A 19,397-nucleotide genomic window follows, 5' to 3' on the forward strand; every position below is an offset into this window, starting at 1 on the left:
AAAAGAGTCAGACATGACTCATGAACTTACTTCTGTGTTTTAGACAAGTCTCAAATCCTCCCCAATTGGTTCTGTTACTTTTAAAATCATTTCTGACCAAATCAGGTTAAAAGGAAAAATGTTCAGATCTAGAATAGACAGACTCATAGGAATGAATACAAGACTATGAAATCTGTGCAGCTGAAGGAACCAGAGTTTCTATCAGGGGTGCCCGGCTCCCCTGTCTGTACTGCTGTGGGTGAAGCCCTGAGCTGGGTCCTCTGTCCCCACCCAGCCCTGCACCTGGCCTGCGCGGGGCAGCATGCGGCCTGTGTCCAGTTCCTCCTGAGCTCCGGGCTCCAGGACTCTCTGGACGTCTCGGGCGCCCTGGCTCAGCATCTCACACGGAGACCCGACGTCATTCAGTGCTTCGACCACAGCGCGATGGCTGAGGGCGTTTCCAGAGATAGACAGTGAATCCATGGGAACACGTGTGCTGCTACTTCAGTTGCCAGAAGGTGCAGTGAAACAGGCCAGGAGTCGGTGTTTTCCGCATGCCCCCTTGGGTGGAGGACTGCCCCTCTGGGATGAGGCGGCTGGCTTCCCGGCTTGATGACAGCCCATTGCACAGTCGGACTCTTTTCAGGGTCTCTGATTCACTTTTCCTACCTTCGAGTGGAGTCGATGATGGGGATGATGTCGGCACTGGGAATCCTTAGAGAATCATGAAAATACAGGGTGGGGACTTCCCTGGTGGTTCAGTGGTTAAGACTGCGCTTCCACTGCAGGGGCCCAGGTTCAATCCCTGCCCACCCCGAGGTACAGCCAAAAATAAAATAGTTGTTTTAAATAAGAAAATCCAGTGTGCAGACTGTTATGTGTGAGATAGTTTATAATAAATCACGTGTGGAAGGGCCATGATGATATTTAGAATGTAGCAACTTGCCTTTGCCTTGAGCCACAAAACATGACCGGCCTGTTTACTTTCTTCTTTCACAGGCTTTTCATTGGTCATTACAGCGGTTTAGCTTTTGGTTTTAAAGCCAGGAAGGAAATGTTAGGATCTATTTACATAGATGTTTACAAGCAGTTAATGGAAACGCTTCTGTATTCTAAACTCTGATTCTTAATGTTAAACATTAAAACATTTAATGTGCACTAAAGCATTTAATTAAACATTTAAAGTTTAATTAAAACATTAAACTTTAATGTTTTAATCCTGAGGTTATTATTTTTTTAATGACAATTCTGTAGTGGCTTGCTTTGGATAATAAATGCATCTAAAAATACATCGAAGATATTTTCAAACCTTTTTAATAACCATGTTTGAAGGATGGTGTTCTTGAAGCCACAAGTCGAGTGTCCTGCCCACAGAAAGTGATTTGTAAGTCTCCAATAAATGAGACACTTGACATCATAACTTTAAGAAATTCTGTAGCAACTTAGATTGAAGAGAGGAGGAGGCCTCCAGCATTTGGAATCTTTTTCTTTTTTTTAATGCAAAGAATAATTATCAGTCCCAGCCAATCTGTTAAAGAAAAATGTATGTGTCAATCACAAGCAACTCAGTCCCCTCGTTCAGAGTAAATGTGGTGGGAACTTAACAGACGTGGCAAGAATGTCCAGTTCTTCGTTCTTCCCAGATGGCACTGGCTGATTTTTATCTCTAGCAACCAGATACCTGCTCTGGTAGAAACATGACAGGCTTCCCCCGTCACTCAGTGGTAAGGAATCTACCTGCCAATGCAGGAGATGTGGCTTTGATGCCTGGGTATGGAAGATCCCATGGAGAAGGAAATGGCAACCCACTCCAGCATTCTTGCCTAGGAAATCCATGGACAGAGGAGCCTGGCGGGATACAGTCCATGGGGTCACACGGAGTCGGACACGACTGAGTGACTAACACAGTAACAACAGGAACACGACTGTGACCTCTGAGTCACACACTCTCCACCTGTACCTCCTCGAGCTGCACCTTTCCTGTTGCCCCGGAGGTGTCTCTGTGTCACCTACACTGGTCTGAGGGTGGCCTATGAGGAGGACCCCTACTTGCAGGTGGGACAGGAAGCCCGCCGGGTGCTGCCCGACACCCCTCGGTGCACCCGTGACTCAGCTTCTCCTCTGCAGTGACTGCTCGCAGGGGCAGGGGCCTTCCCGTCCGGGCTGTGCCCCTGATGTACACACTCACCGTGACGCTCGTCTGTGGGGCTGCACTTGGTTCCCCAGGACGCGGCTCTCCATCGGAGAGGCCCCTGTAGCTGGACCCAGGCCGTCAGACGTGCTGCCAAAACCACTGGGGAGCCAGAGAGGACAGTGATAGTGGTACCATTCACTGGCAAAGATAGGGCGATGATACAATTACACCTGTTCCTGCAATAGTGATGCACTGAGAATGCTAATACAGGGGTGGTGATCACTGGCATCATTCCCTCACTTCCTAATTGTAGGTATTTTTCTCACTTCCTTTGGGTCTTCACTGAATGAGGCCCTTCCCTGGCCACCTGATCTAAAATTCCTTTCCCTCCTTTAACGTTATATCTTCTTCCCTTAGTTTATGCTTTCTCCATAGCCCTGACCACTAAGGAACACACCATACAACTTGAGTTGTTTCTTTTGTCTACCCTCTGTCTCCTCAGCTAGAAGGTAAGCTCCTTGGCCAAGGTTTCTGTGTGACTTGCTCACTCACTGTATCTATAGGGCCCAGAACAGCCCTGGTACGTGTGATCTGGATACGGTCAGTGAGTGGAGGATGACTCCCATGGTCCTGAGCACTGCATCCTGGATGCTGTACTGAGCACCCTTCCTAGCCAGCCTTGTCCTTCCCTGGCTCTTCCGCAGTGCAGCCCTCCTGACCATCCTCGGTCTCAAGCATCCTTTCTCATCCCGACCTGCCCTTGGTCCCCTGCTCATCGGCACTGCTGGTCCCTGCCACCAGCTTCCAGCTGCTGCTCTAGTTCACAGGGACCTAACTGCCAATTCAGGTGACGTCCTTTGGCCCTCCTGTTCCTGAGGCTTTCAGTTCAATGAGCAATCACTCCCACCTTCTGGAAGCTGGTTTCCTGTCACCTCCAACAACCTGCTTCTGGGCTTTGCTCTCTGTTTCCTTTCCCGTCTCCATCAGGCCCTGACCTGTAAGGGCTCTGTCCCTGCTCCGTCCTTCACGGCCATGTCTCACCCACTCTCATCCCACTGCCCCTGACCAACGAGTCCCTCCAGCCCTGAGCCTCTGCTGCTGGCTGTACGTTTTTGCATGGATGTCCTAAGTCGGCCCCACATCCAGCTCACTTAAAACCTAGCCTACCCATAAAATCAGAAAATTTGAAAACATTTAAATCAACTATACCCCAGTATAACATAAAAAGTAAACAAAAGAAGACCTGTGCTCCCCCAAACTCCCTACATTCATTCCAGAGGCGGCACACCACCCCTCCCCTGGCCTCCCTGGGGCCTTCCTTAGAAAGGAGGCCTGGCTGTCTGGTCGACTCCACCTCACAGTGACTCCCTGGTCCCGGCTTCAGCTTTGCACCCTGACTGACGCTGCTACAGTCCCTCAGACCCACCCATGGAGCTCTGCCATGACCCAGTGCATTGACCGCTGATGCTTTTCTCCCTATGCCGCCACCTGCCCCGGGGTTTTCAGCACCCCACCAATGACCAGCAGCCTGAGGCCACAGGCAGTCCTTCTGAGAGCACAGTTGACCCATGTGAAATTTCAGGGTGGAGGCTGGGAAGAGGTACAGTTTTGTCATTTGAAAATAGCCGGGACTCCACACATTTTACATATATATGTGTAAAAATATATATATGTATATGTATATATACAAGATAGTATTTACAACAAAAAAAAAGTTTAAAGGGATTGCAACAGGGAAAAGAAAGTGCAAAACTCACACCCAGAAAATGAGAGCACTGTGCCCGTGGCAGTTTATCCAGCTTGCTATTCCTAGAGCCACCAGAAGGTGGCGGGCCAGGGCAATATTGCATTTATTCTCCCAGGATTTTTTAAGGTTCACTGGTTAAGAGACTCAGAGAAGGCAATGGCACACCACTCCAGTACTCTTGCCTGGAAAATCCCATGGACGGAGAAGCCTGGTAGGCTGCAGTCCATGGGGTTGCTAAGAGTCGGACATGACTGAGCGACTTCACTTTCACTTTTCACTTTCATGCATTGGAGAAGGAAATAGTAACCCACTCCAGTGTTCTTGCCTGGAGAAATCCCAGGGACAGGGGGCCTGGTGGGCAGCCGTCTATGGGGTCGCACAGAGTTGGACACAACCGAAGCAACTTAGCAGCAGCAGCAGCACCAGCAGTTAAGAGACTAACTAGAAGCCTTGAGTGAACAGATACAGCCTGAATGCACTGGAGTATGTCTGTTTGGATTAGTCTCTGATAACTTCAGAGCAGCTCTCAGAGCTCTAGAGCACTCTCCTATCCCAGCTTGTAGCATGGATGGGCTTTATTTTTCCCCGTTTCATTGAAAAATCCATCATCAACCAAGATTCAGATGAACATGAAACACCTAGGAACAAAGTCCAGCTTGCTGGTTACCTTGTCCCTTAGTCCACAGCTCTGGGTCTCTCACATGCTCCCTGCTCTCCCTGCTGATAAGAGCTTAGCTAGCTTAGTTTAATCATTTAACATTCAGTTAAGTCGCTCAGTTGTGTCCGACTCTTTGCCACCCATGAATTGCAGCACGCCAGGCCTCCCTGTCCATCACCAACTCCCGGAGTTTACTCAAACTCATGCCCATCGAGTCGGTGATGCCATCTAGCTATCTCATCCTCTGTCAGCCCCTTCTCCTCCTGCCCCCAATCCCTCTCAGCATCAGGGTCTTTTCCAACGAGTCAACTCTTCTCATGAGGTGGCCAAAGTATTGGAGTTTCAGCTTCAGCATCAGTCCTTCCAATGAGCACCCAGGACTTATCTCCTTCAGGATGGACTGGTTGGATCTCCTTGCAGTCCAAGGGACTCTCAAGAGTCTTCTCCAACACCATAGTTCAAAAGCATGAATTCTTCAGTGCTCAGCTTTCTTCACAGTCCAACTCTCACATCCATACATGACCACTGGAAAAACCATAGCCTTGACCAGATGGACCTTTGTTGGCAAAGTAGTGTCTCTGCTTTTTAATATGCTATCTAGGTTGGTCATACTTCACCCTCACCAAGAGTATGCGTCTTCTTATTTCAATGGCTGCATCACCAATCTGCATGTGATTTAGAAGCCCCCCAAAATGAAGTCTGACACTGTTTCCACTGTCTCCCCATCTATTTTCCATGAAGTGATGGGACCAGATGCCATGATCTTAGTTTTCTGAATGTTGAGCTTTAAGCCAACTTTTTCACTCTCCTCTTTCACTTTCATCAGAGGCTTTTTAGTTCCTCTTCACTTTCTGCCATAAGGGTGGTGTCATCTGCATATCTGAGGTTATTGATATTTCTCCCGGCAATCTTGATTCCAGCTTGTGCTTCTCCCAGCCCAGCGTTTCTCATGATGTACTCTGCATATAAGTTAAATAAGCAGGGTGACCATATACAGCCTTGACGTACTCCTTTTCCACTAAATTTGGAATCAGTCTGTTTTCAATGTCGTCTAACTGTTAGTCGGACCTGCATATCAGGTTCTCAACGGGCAGGTCAGCGTCTGGTATTCCATCTCGTTTCAGAAAATTTTCCACCAGTTATTGTGATCCACACAAGTCGAAGGCTTTGGCATATCAATAAAGCAAGGAAAATAGACTATTTTTCATAGGATCTTTGCTTTTTAGATATGATCCAGCAGATGTTGCAATTTGATCTTCGCTCTCTTCTAAAAGCCATCAAGAACAACTGAACATCTGGAAGTTCACTTTGCTGAAGCCTGGCTTGGAGAATTTGACCCTTACTAGCATGTGAGATGAGTGAATTGTGCGGTAGTTTGAGCATTCTTTGGGATTGCCTTTCTTAGGGATTGGAATGAAAACTGACCTTTTTCAGTCTTGTGGCCACTGCTGAGTTTTCCAAATTTGCTGGCATATTGAGTGCAGCACTTTCACAGCATCATCTTTCAGGATTTGAAATAGCTCAACTGGAATTCCATCACATCCACTAGCTTTGTTCATAGTGATGCTTTCTAAGGCCCACATGACTTCACATTCCAGGATGTCTGGCTTTAGTTGAGTGATCATACCATTGTGATTATCTGAGTCGTGAAGATCTTTTTTGTACAGTTCTTCTGTGTATTCTTGCCACCTCTTCTTAATGTCTTCTGCTTCTGTTAGGTCCATACCATTTCTGTCCTTTATTGAGCCCATTTTTGCATGAAATGTTCCCTTGGTACCTCTAATTTTCTTAAAGAAATCTCTAGTCTTTCCCATCCTGTTGTTTTCCTCTGTTTCTTTGCATTGATTGCTAAGGAAGGCTTTCTTATCTCTCCTTGCTATTCTTTGGAACTCTGCATTCAAATAGGAATATCTCTCCTTTTCTCCTTTGCTTTTGGCTTCTCTTCATTTCACAGCTATTTGTAAGGCCTGCTCAGGCAACCATTTTGCCTTTTTGCATTTCTTTTCCATGGGGATGGTCTTGATCCCTGTCTCTTGTACGATGTCACGAACCTCTGTCCATAGTTCATCAGGCTCTCTGTCTATCAGATCTAGTCCCGACTGAAACAAAAATCACTCAGTGAGAAAAGTCTGCAAGCTGACAGGGCAGACTTGTGGACACAGCAGGTGAAGAAGAGGGCAGGGCACATGCAGAGAGACTGAAGCAACTTAGCAGCAGCAGCAGCATTAAGACATATATGTTAGCATGTATAAGATAGATAGCCAGTGAGAATTTGCCATATAGCACAGGGAACTCAAATCCAGTACTCTGTGATAACCTAGAGGGTGGGCTAGGGAGGGAGGTAGGAGGGAGGTTCAGGAGAGAGGGAACATATGTATTCATACAGCTGATTCATGTTGATGTATGGCAGAAACTAACACAGCACTGTAAAGCAATTTATTCTCCAATTAAAATATAAATTAAAAAAAAAAGTCTGCAGGTCAAGAAAAACATGTCCTCCAAAAGCAAAGAAGGAACCATTTGCTCCGTGAGTGTGGATCCCATATACTCTCAAAACCCTCCCTCTTCCTGACCTTATACACGTGCCCGTGGGGAAGGCAGATCAATAAAACGTTCATACACATCACTGTTCCTTCTCAGAGCTTCCGTCCACTCTATCCACACCTCCCTTGTTGCCTCCATTAGTTAGGATATCAGTTCTGCTCCCACAGTTAAGATCCAAAATAACAGTTGCATACATACAAATGTATTTCTGCCCCAAGTAAAAGCCTGGGTAAAGCCAGCTCAGGGTGAGTTAGGACAGCTGGGGACAGGCAGACCCCCGGTGCCAGTGGTCCAGGCCCTAAGCCTGCTCTCCAGCCTATGAAGGGAGTCATGTCCCCTTTGAGGAAGGGCTGCAGTGTAGCCAGAGTCAAATGGACGCTGTGGGTCAGAGATCGTCTGGCATCAATGCTGCTGGTTGGCGGCTCAGGTATTTGCAGGGGCCTCCCTCAGAGGCCTCTTACTATGGGCTGGTGTGAGCATCTTCATGGGGTGGGGGATGAGGTCCCAGAGGTGAGTGTCCAGAGAGGGGAGAGTTCACACTGCCTTTCCCCATCTGTCATCAGTCAGGGTTGGCTGGGGAAGTCTTGCCCAGCTTCGGGCAAGGCAGACAGCCTCTACCTCGGGAGAAGGGGTTTGGGGAGGGTGGACAAGTTCCAGACCAAGTGGGACAGCAGGTGGGCCTGGAACTGCTGTGAGAGCCCCTGTCCACACCACCTCCCCTACATCTATCTGGCCTGAATTCCTATAACGGCCTCTGGCTGCTCCTGCTTCCTCCACTTTTATGCTTCCCTTCACGTAACTCTCATGAGCAGCCCCCAAAGCTGATAACACATCTGATGGTTTCCCCTGCTTGCAGACTCATCGTCTCCACTTGGGGTGGAGCATTCACAGTCCCACACTGCCTGCGGGCCCCTGCCTCCCACCCACCACATAGAAAACCTTCTCTGGGTCCCACTTCCCTGCCTTCAGTTCCCCAAACTGACCAGACTTTCTTACACTTCAGTGTCTCCTGGAAATTTCTCTTGACTTGTCCTGTGGGTTCCTCCTGTTCATCCTGGCCCCCGACAGCCTCAGAGCAGCCCTCTGCCACACTCTGTTCCATCTCTTCACACAACTGCTCATAACTGGCCTGAGAACACCAGGCTTTTCTGCAAAATGAAAACCAACAAGATCAGGGTCCACGCCTGCTTTGCACTTGACATAGGTGCATGCATGCATGCTAAGTCGCTACAGTTGTGTTTGACTCTTTGCAACCCCATGGACTATAGCCTGCCAGGCTCCTCTGTCCATGGGATTCTCCAGGCAAGAATGCTGGAGAGGGTTGCCATTTCCTCCTCCAGGTGGCATAGGTGGGCCCCACATAAGTCTTTGTGGAATGAGTGAAGGGTCAGTGAGGGGCAGCGAAGAGGGGACCAGACTGTGCCCTCAGGAAGCTGACATCTGCAACAGGAGCAGGGCTTGTTCTGTGACTACGTCAGGGCTCTGTGTGGTGGGGCCATGCGAGGAGATGGCTTCTTGGAAGACATGGCATCTGGGCTGGGCCTGGAAAGGCGGAAATCATGTTGATTTTTGGAGACAGTGGGCAAGGGTTTCCTGAGCAGAGTCAACAGCGAGGATGTGATACAACGAGGTCAGGGTTGCCAGAGAAGATGCAGTTACATTTGAATTTCAGATAAACCACGAATGCTTTTTTATTATAAATACATCCCAAATATTTCACAGGATGTAATTCCACTGAAAAGCATTAGTGGCTTATCTGAAGTTTAGATTTAACTGGGTGTCCCAGATTTTGCCAGGTCTGGCGACCCTAAATGAGACCCCAGTTCATGGAGAATACTTGCCTCTCCCAGTGGGTTTCTGCTGAACAGTGGTGCCTTTGTTTCCCATCTCACAAGCCAGGGACAGAGACCTGTCACGTGAAAAGTCACATGGCTCCTCTGGGCATTGCTGCCCTGGTGATGCTGTCTTCAGGTGCCCCCAAGCTCACCGCTGCTGAGTCAGGGCAAGTGTGTAAGATAAAAGGAAGGAAGCAGACTTTGGCGGCAGAGAACTCTGTTTAAGAAACAACCCTGCATCTCCCCGTTAAGGAGAATTCAGACCAAGTGACTCAATGTTCTCATCTGTAGAAAGGCCACGATGCCCACCTGCCAGAAGGGTCCGAGTACAGCACCTGGCACATTGGAAGCACTAAGTGAAGGCCTGGCTCTCTGACATCCGTTATTTGCTTTGTAACCTGTCATTAAAAGCATTGCCACTGCTTGTCATGTGGTGTCAGTTTCCCCAATTGCAACAGAGAACAGTATTATCAAAATTTCTTAGAATTTTAAGTCTAAGAGTCCATTCAGTCCAGTCAAGGCTCAGCAAAGTTCAATAACTTATCTGCTCTTCAGCCAAGCATCTGAAAACCCAGCTGGCCCCCTGCCCTCTTAAGTCACAGGCTTGATGCTCCGTGCATGTCCAATCAGCCAGACGCGAGCTCTTGAAGGCATCAGAGTGCATCACTGCTTCTTTCCAATAATCGAGAGGTTTTCTCTCTTTTAAACATCAGTGACAAGGACTTCCCTGCTGGTCCAGTGGCTGAGAGACTGCATCCCAAGGCAAGGGGCCCAAGTTCAATCCCTGGTCAGGGAACTAGATCCTGTATGCTGCAACTAAGACCTGGTGCGGCCAAGATAAATAAGTAAAAAGTTTTAATAAATAAATATCAGTGAGAATTGTGCCAAGGCAGGAACTTCAGTTTCCCTTTCAGCTGCCTGAATATAATCCAGGGAAAGAAAAACCTGAGAAATTATCTGACCTCTTCTCACTGGCCTCAGTAAGGAGCTTGACTTCCTGGTGCGGTGAATTTCACACACACACACAGATCTTACTCTTTTTTTTTTTTTTTTTTTTCAGCACATAGAACATAACAAGCAAACACTTTTACTATCCAGGCTTCAATCTAGACCGAAAGTGGGTTGCTAACAACAAGACAGTTTAGCAGCCCGGCCACACTTCCCCTGCTTTTGCCTTTTGGTTTTCACCTCAGTGTCATTTCTCCAAATCAAAGGCGCTCACAGGAGGGGAAGCTGCAGAGCCTGAGGGCGTGTACTTGGCACTCTTCCACCACTCGCATCATCGCTGGGGTTAATTGATCTTCGTCATATTTTTTCCAGATGTCAAGGTAGCATGGGGGCAGGGGCAGAGAAGCAGCGGCTTGTGACTGCACTTCTCAAACGTCGCAGCTTTGCAACCCACTGCAACAGCCTGGGCTGGTTCACCCACTCGCCAGAGTCCAGAGATGGGACAGGGGTCCCCAGAGCTCAGGGATAAACAATAATCTTCCTTCTTCTCTTAATCCAAAGATGGGGTGGTGCTCTCTGTAGGCAAGCTGCTGTTCAGTCGCTCAGTCCTGTCTGACTGTGACCCCATGGACTGCAGCACGCCAGGCTTCCCTGTCCTTCATCTCCTGGATCTGTAGGCAAGTAACATCCTTTGAAAGGATTAGCCCTTGAGGAAGTGTGAGGGGCAGGGACAAAGGAGGGACAGAAAAAGAAAAAAAAAAAGATCAACCCACAAAACACCTGGAACCAGTTCTTCTTTACAAGTGGTTTTCAAATTAGTAACAAGACTCAGTTCTCTAGGTATTTTCACCAGAGCAAATCTCAAGACAGATGGTCCCCCCGGCGAGCTGAAGAGTAGATAGGTCCAAGGCTGCATTATAAGTGAAATACTCAGTTCTGCAGGAAGACTCGAAAAATACCTCTGAGTGAAGTAAGAGGAGGCTATGCTGAGGCTGTGATTTAGTGTGTTTCATGTGAGATTTAGAGGGTGCTCCCCGAGAAAGAAGCCATTACTGCCTCCAGGAGGGAAGAGGAGGCTGCTGGAGGCAGGGGCTCCTTTGGGTTGACCTGCGTGTGAGATGAGAAACAAACCCCCAGGCTCAGAATTGTGGGATTCCTGGACCAGCAAAGACTCACAGTGAAGAGGAAAATCACGTGTATATGGAATCTATAAGGATGGTACTGATGAACTTATTTGCAGGGCGGGGATGGAGATGCAGACATAGAGAACAGACATATGGATCCGGGTTGGAGGAGAGGCGAAAGAGAGAGGGGAGAGATGGAGAGAGCAGCATGGAAACGTACACACTACCACTTGTCAAATAGCCAGTGGGGATTTGCTATATGACTCAGGGAACTCAGACCAGAGCTCTGTGACAACCTAGAGGGACAGGATGGGGTGGGAAGTGGGAGGGAGCGGACACATGTATACCTGTGGCTGATTCATGCTGATGTATGGCAGAAAACAGCACAATATTGTTGGGTAATAAAGCTATTATCCTTCAATTAAAAACAATTTTTTAGAAAGAGAAGGAGGGAGATCTCACAGATAAGTGTTGATAAGACCAGTGATGAGGTCTAGTTTCTCTAGTTTATCCCCTCTGAGGTGGTCTCCATCCTTCCTGAGTCCATGCTAGACAAGCACAGCCAGCTTCCACCCAGATAAACAGGAAGGAGAAAGGAGAGAGAGAAGGCAGCTATGGGAGGAAATTAGTACTTCCACAGATGAAAATAGCTGGTGATTCCACATTTTCACTGCAGGAGGAAGAACAGCTGCTCTTCCCACCCAAGAGCCCAGTGACTTGTGAAAAGCTAAATACAGTGCTGGTTTAGAATCAAGTCTGTGCTGTCCTCAGCGTGAGCCCAAGTGCCAAGGGTTAGACTATTTTTTAATTCAGTTACCAAAAAACAAGGTATAGCTAAAATGGGTGATTTATTCAACAAGGACCTACTATGTATCACAGGGAACTCTACTCAATGCTCTGTAGTAGTAACCTGTATGGGAAAAGAATCTAAAAAGAGTGGATGTATATGTGTAACTGAATCCCTTACTGTAAACCCTAAAACTAGCACAGTGTTATAAATCAGCTATGCTCTATTATAAAATAAAAACTATATTTCAAAAAAGACACTAAAAATAAAATGGGTGATTTGCATTTTTTATTCCTAACTACAAAATTAAGACATGATCAAGTGCAGGGAAACATAAAAGAGAAGAAAAGGCTTAAGATTTTAAATGTTTATGAAAATAAAGTGTATGCACAGAAATAATGCAAACAATACAGAACTACAAACACAGAAAATGAAAGTTCCCGGATAGCCTTCCTGGAACCAACCAGAGCAAATGATTTAGTGGACAGTTTTCCAGATTTTTCTCTGTATATGTGAAATCAAATATATACATTTATGTGGTTTAGTTGCTAAGTCATGTCCAACTCTTGTGACACCATGGCCTGTAGCCCACGAGGTTCCTCTGTCCATGAGATTTCTTTCCCAGGACAAGAATACCAGAGTGGGTTGCCATTTCCTTCTCCAGGGGATCTTCCTGACTCAGGGATTGAACCCAGGTCTCTTGCATTGCAGGCAGATTCTTTACCAACTGAGCCACCAGGGAGGGTATACATTTGTGGGGCGGGGGGAGTTTTACAAAAATCTGATCATGATTTAATACTTCCTTTTGGGAATTCACTTTCTTTTTTCTCATAACTACATCTTGGACATCCTTCCATACTAGTTCTTTTTTTTTTTTTTTTTTTCATACTAGTTCTTTATAGACAAACTGTATACTACATAACTGCTACACAAGGTTTCACTGAGCAGGTATAATTGCAGGTGAATACTTTAACCCTAAATTTATCTAATAGCATTATAGTCATACCAAAAGGCGATTTCAAGGGCTTCAATGTCATCGTACTCTCATTACATAAATACAGTGTTTGCCGTTTATTCTTGTTTCCTTCCTGCCTTTGTCCATCTGCACACACTTCTCATCACTTGTTCATTTAACCCAGAACTTCCCATGGAATCCTTGCTACTGAGGGCTGCTGGGGGCTGCCAGGTCCTAAGAAATGGGCATGACTAAACAAGCAAATGTGTCAAGACAACATGTCATTGTTAAAACCCTCTTACAGTTAAATATAAGTAGGCCTTTTGTACACATTTTAAATACCTTCCTGAAAAAGCAAAAGGCTTTCATTTCTGTCAAATACTTTTATAAAGGCAGAATTCCCTTTCTCTGTCCTGGGACTGTTTTGTCACAGCATCTGGGAATCCCAGGGGAAGGGTGTGGAGGGCTCTGCTGGGTGTGGTGTCCGTTGGTTTGTGACAACATTTAGCCAACTGGTAACTTTACTTCAGGGTTTCCTGGTGGCTCACTGGTAAAGACTCTGCCTGACAATGCAGGAGACATAAATTCAATCCCTGGATTGGGAAGATCCCCTGGAGAAGGGCATGGCAACCCATTCCAGTATTCTTGCCTGGAGAATGGGCTCCATGGACAGAGGAGCCTGGTGGGGTACAGTCCATGGGGTTGCAAAGCGCTGGACACAATTGAGCAACTAAACATTACCTCACAGTGCTCTCAATTCCTCTGGGGCCCGACAGGAAGTGAACTGTTTTTTCCTGCAGATCATCTGAGATACTGCTACCCTACAAGACTTGTCAGGTGTAGATGCTACAAACACATCACTATTTAAAAATAAAGATGGGGTGAGGAATTGGGAGATTGGGATCGACGCATATATGCTACTGATACTATGTATAAAATAGATAACTAATGAGAACCTATTGAATAGCACAGGAAACTCTTCTCAGTGCTCTGTGGTGACCTCGATGGGAAAGAAATCCCCAAAAGAGGTAATACATGTACATATAGCTGATTCACTGCTGTGCAGTAGAAACAAACACAATATTATAAAGCAACTATGTTGTTGTTTGCTCATTAAGTTGTGCCCAACTCTCTGCGACCCCGTGGACTGTATAGCCCGCCAGGCTCATCTGTCCATGGGATTTTCCAGAACAAGAATACTGGAGTGGGTTGCTATTCCCTTCTCCAGGGAATCTGCCCAACCCAGCGATCAAACCTGTATCTCCTGCATTGACAGGCAGATTCTTGCCTGCTGAGCCATCAGGGAAGCCCCCCAAAGCAACTATACCCCAGTAAAAATTAATTTAAAAAATAAATAAAGATAGAATCAGGGACTTGGATTATTATGAGAGCAGAGATGTGAAACTCCTAGCAGGTAATAAGTTTCATTCTTTTGTGGGAAAGTATTTGTCCTATGTTAAGGAATTAAATAGTTTATATATTTAGAAAACTCAAGAACAGATTGATAAAAGAAATGTTCACCTGCTGGGGTATGGGGAAGTCATTTTGGCTTATCCCTGCGTTAATTCGAATTTTATGCTAACTAAAATAGCCTGCTTATGGTCTATCAAACTGACATTGTACATCTGCTTTAGTTATTAAAGAAAAGGACACACTGATCAGAAATAAAGACAACCGATGATAAAAATAAAGATTAAATGCCCGTCTTCCTGGGACTAATGCTGGCCCTTCTTTGATGCTAAGACTGCCTTCTCTGGTGCCATGGCCTTCCTGAATCTAAGTACCTGCTGGTATGTTCTTTTTTTTTTTTTAATTTGAAATCTCCTCCCCATAGAAAATACACACCCAAATACCTCCCATCTTTCTGTAAACACACTGTTGCTACTGCAAAAATTTCATTTTTACTCTGTTGAGACATTACGTCATTTAGGAGGGTCATTTTTCATTACATGACATTATATGTCATTTCTTCAATAACTGGTTTATAGTAGTGGGCAGTTTATTAACATTAAATTTAGACCCAGCAGATCTGAGCGAGGGGGCATGGAGGCAGCAAGGCAGGATAGAATGAAGAGCCCTCTGGACAAGCCCCCTGTGTCCAGACACAGAGGTTGCTGGCCAAAGGAGGCCCCACCAGTCCTTCTTGTAATCCTTCACCGAGCTTTCATCATCCTGTGTGCCTCCGGGCCATGGTCCTCTGCTTTGTCTCCATCTGTGCTGGCAGTGGCTCCTGGCTGACGACCTCCTCTTCAGACTGGGGTACTTCTGGGCTGCGTTGCCTCTGAGACCCAAGTCAGGCCCACGTGCCCAGGCTGGTCTCAGGCATGCTGGTGGCCTGCATCGCGGCCACCTTGGCAGTGGTGGTCACCATCTTTGGCCTGGAGCTCCTCATAGTGTCCCAGGTGTGCAGGGATCCCCTGTCACAGCACAAGTGGGCTGTGGGCTCCACCTTCGTGCTCGTCTCGTTTGCCCTCTCCTTCGTGGGGCTCCTGAGTTTCCTGACCTTTTCAGGAGCCAGGTCACACTCACAGGCCTCACCCTGATGTTCTGGAGTGACTCCGTGGCCTCCTTCCTCCTCTTTCTGAACCCTTGCATGTCAATAGCATCACCCACATCAACAGCATCATGCATCCCTGGTGCCTGCCTTCAAAAGTTTAGGGTCCCCTCCAAGGACATCAAGTTCTACCAGAAAGTGTGGTCAAGATGAGACTTTTCCAGGCTTTTCTGTTGGTCCAGGGTTAAGACTCTCTGTGCATTCAACGCAGGGGTCATGGGTTCAATCCATGGTTGGGGAACTTAGATCCCACATACCACATGGTGCAGGAAAAAAGATTAGACTTTGCCAACATGTGACATTCAAATTGCTGTCTCTTGGCCTTGGGGTGGTCGGGCCTGTGGCCCAGGGGCCTTTATAGCTGGTCTGCAGCCCAGAGGTTAGGTGGTGCCTCCAGCAGCACCAGCTTAGCCATGGCCGTGTTACTAGGGTGTTGATCTTACAAGAATAAACATATATTAAAACCTAAAAAGTAAATAAATAAATTTAGAGTATGAAGCCTTTGACTGTATAGATCACAACAAACTGTGGAAAATTCTTCAAGAGATGGGAATACCAGACCACCTGACTTCCCTCCTGAGAAATCTGTATGCAGGTCAAGAAGCAACAGTTAGAACTGGACAACCTCCTCTTCAGACTGGGGTACTTCTGGACATCAAAAAAAAGAACTGGACATGGAACAACAGACTGGTTCCAAATAGGGAAAGGAGTACGTCAAGGCTATATATTGTCACCCTGCTTATTTAACTTATATGCAGAATACATGATTCAAAATGCCAGGCTGGATGAAGCACAAGCTGGAATCAAGATTGCCAGGAGAAATATCAATAACCTCAGATACCCAGATGACACCACCCTTATGCAGAAAGCAAAGAAGATCTAAAGAGCCTCCTAAAAAAATAAATAAATAAAATAAAGAGCCTCCTGATGAAAGTGAAAGAGGAGAGTGAAAAAGTTGGCTTGAAATTCAACATTCAAAAAACCAAGATCATAGCATCCGCTCCCATCACTTCATGCCAAATACATGGGGAAACAATGGAAACAGTGAGAGACTTTATTTTTGGGGGCTCCAAAATCGCTGCAGATGGTGACTGCAACCATGAAATTAAAAGACACTTACTCCCTGGAAAAAAAGCTATGACCAACCTAGACAGCATATTAAAAAGTAGATGTTACTTTACCAACAAAGGTCCATCTAGTCAAAGCTATGGTTTTTCCAGTGTAGTTTATATATAGTTTTTCTTGGACTATAAAGAAAGCTGAGCGCCAAAGAATTGATGCTTTTGAACTGTGGTGTTGGAGAAGGCTCTTTAGAGTCCCCTGGACAGCAAGGAGATCCAACTAGTCCATCCTAAAGGAAATCAGTCCTGAATATTCATTGGAGCTGAAACTCCAATACTTTGGCCACCTGATGTGAAGAAATGACTCATTGGAAAAGACCCTGATGCTGGGAAAGATTGAAGGCGGGAGGAGAAGAGGACGACAGAGGATGAGGTGGTTGGATGGCATCACCGACTCAACGGACATGAGTTTGAGTAAGTTCCTGGAGTTGGTGATGGACAGGGAGGCCTGGCGTGCTGCAGTACATGGGGTTGCAAAGAGTCGGACACGACTGAGTGGCTGTACTGAACTGAACTGATGAATCCTATCCTGCCACTAACCAGGTGTTTACCTTGGCCAAATACCAACCTCCCTAAGTCTGTTTCCTTATTAGTACAGCAGACCTAGTAATTCCTGCATTATGTAGTAATTATGAGGGCTAAATGAGTCAGCTTATGGTGAGTACTAGCCAGTGCCCTGCCAAAGCAGAAGCACAAAGCAGTGGCTTGAATCTTTGTCTGAGACCTTGAAGGAATGGACAGGTGGAAGAGAATTCATGGGGAAGAGAAGCAGGGGTCTGCTATTAATTAAAGGAAAGGTCTGGTTGGCATGGGGGCTTCTCCAGTGGCTTAGTGGGAAAAGAATCTGCATGCAATGCAGGAGACACAGGAGATGTGGGTTCAATTCCTGGGTCAGGAAGATCCCCTGAAGCAGAAAATGGCAACCCACTCCAGTATTTTTGCCTGGAGAATCCCATGGACAGAGGATCCTGGCAGGCTGCAGTCCATGGGGTCACAAAGAGTCAGACACAACTGAGCACATGGCGTTGGTTGGCCTCAGAAAAGGGCCTTAAATGGGGAGGGAAGCCTAACACAAGGGGAAATGGGGGGTGCCGATGCCTTACCTTTTGTATGTGTTCTGAACCTTCAGGGAGCACACCTGCATTAACTCCTGGGCCACACCTGCCATCAGGTTCTGCTTGATTCCATCATCAGGTACATCCAGGCAGCGGCCCCTCGCCTCCCCCGTCCCCACCCTCTGCAGCACTCAGCCCAGACCTGATGAGCAGGACTGCCCAGGGACCCTCAGACACAAAATGAGGTGGCTTGTGCAATGGAAAGAAACCTCACACCTCGCAGGGTGGCAGTTCACCCCCAGAGGAGAATGTAGTTTGTACACTCTGCTTCACCCACCAAGGGTGGCTTTGTCCTGTCCAGGAATCGCACTGCCTCCCCTGATGCTGTGCAACCTCCCTGATGGGGCAGGGTCCTTGGAGCACAGCCCCGCCTCCCGCCTCTGGACAAGCAAGCTCTAAACAGCTCCAGCAGCACGGATGGCCCTGCAGTGAAGGCCTGTCTGCCTGGTGAGCAGCCCCAGCCTTCTTGTAAACTGGAAGGAAACGGAACCATGGGTCCCTGCACACAGCTGCACTCAGCTCAATTGCTCAGACAAAGCATCTATCTCCCCAGGGGAAATCTGTGCCCAGACGGCTCTCCAGACCCTACCTGACACTTAATCACCCCTCCTCCTCCACTGGCCTGAGTCCTCTACGTGTTGTTTAACTTACCTACAATTTCATAGGCGTTTTTCTTTTGTTTTTCACAGAGGTGAAATTCACATTATGTAAAATTAAGCATCTTATTTATTTATATTTGTTTATTTGGCTGTGTCAAGTCTTAGTTGCAGCACGTGGGATCTTTAGTTGCAGCAGGTGAGATCTAGTTCCCTGACCAGGGATCAAACCCGGGAGCAGAATTGCTGGTTAATTCTGTTTACATTTTGAGGACCTGCCAAGTTGTTTTCCACAGTGGCTGCACCATCTTACATTTCTGCCAGCGATGTGTGAGGGCTCCTGTGTCTCCACCCCCGTTGTTTCGCTTTTCAATGCAGCAACCATCCTCAGGGGTGTGTTCTGGTATCTCACGATTTTGATTTGCATTGCCCTCATGACTAGTGATGCTAAGCATCTTTTCATGGGCTTGTTAACCCCATGTATATCTCCTTTGGAAGAATGTCTATGTAAGTCCTTTGCTCATTTTTTAAAAACGGAGTCTTCTGTCTTTTTATTGTTGAGTGGAGAGATTTCTTTACACACCCTGGAGGCATTCATATGTCTTTATTGCTGCTCTTAACACATTTCAATCTCTTACCTGTTTGCCTCCTCTGCTAGGTAGAGAGAACCTGAAGAGCAGGGCCTATGCCTTAAAAAAAATTATCTAATTCCTGGACCTTAAATAAACTACCATGAACATATAACATGAGTTTACACCTGTATATATAGAGAATGTTTCTGGAAAGATGCATAAGAAAGTTAAGAGAGGGGCGTGGAGGTCTGGGGCAGAAAGAACAGATGCTACTTTCCATTGTATACTCGTCTTATTTGACTGTTTTTTAAACTATGTGTGTTATCTTTAAATAAAAAATTAATAAAAATATATACCACTGGCTTTTTAAGGGTGAACTGCAGTGTAAGTGTTCTGACACCACAGAAACGCTAGGCTCTAAGGTCCACACCCGAGGAGTTCTCCTGCCCACCAGCTGAGCTGCAGAGTTGGTCAAGGCCAGGTCCACATGTCACAGGAAGAGAGGGACAGTCCTTGTGCAACACAGGGTCCCCCCGTGCCTCCCACCTGGGGACTGGTGCCTGTGACCTCAATGTGCACATAAAGCTGTCTGACCAACATGCTTATCTTCAGAGCAGTTTTCTAGGATGCAGCTGGGTGAGCAACAGGAAGGGGCTCCCTCTCTGTGTCCATGGCCTCTATCCACATCCCAGGCCCTGGTACTCTGCATCTTGAAGTGAACGAAGACC

The 19,397-nt window shown here is 46.8% G+C and overlaps 1 protein-coding gene across 8 annotated transcripts in view; it reads left to right on the plus strand.

Annotated features, from left to right (window-relative positions):
- The window catches only part of GDI2 (GDP dissociation inhibitor 2), a 74,174-nt gene that overhangs the window by 12,490 nt on the left and 42,287 nt on the right, over nt 1–19,397 (plus strand). The window contains exon 7 of one of the 8 annotated variants that reach the window (XM_043479208.1): nt 17,516–19,020. The exons of 3 other annotated variants lie outside the window; for them this stretch is intronic. In XM_043479208.1, the coding sequence (XP_043335143.1) occupies nt 17,516–17,568 (53 nt within the window). In that variant the 3' untranslated portion in view covers nt 17,569–19,020. 4 more of the 8 variants (XM_043479205.1, XM_043479207.1, XM_043479206.1 and 1 more) reach the window with 4 other exon arrangements.

Source organism: Cervus canadensis, chromosome 10 (assembly GCF_019320065.1).
Source record: "Cervus canadensis isolate Bull #8, Minnesota chromosome 10, ASM1932006v1, whole genome shotgun sequence".
Lineage (NCBI taxonomy): Eukaryota > Metazoa > Chordata > Mammalia > Artiodactyla > Cervidae > Cervus > Cervus canadensis.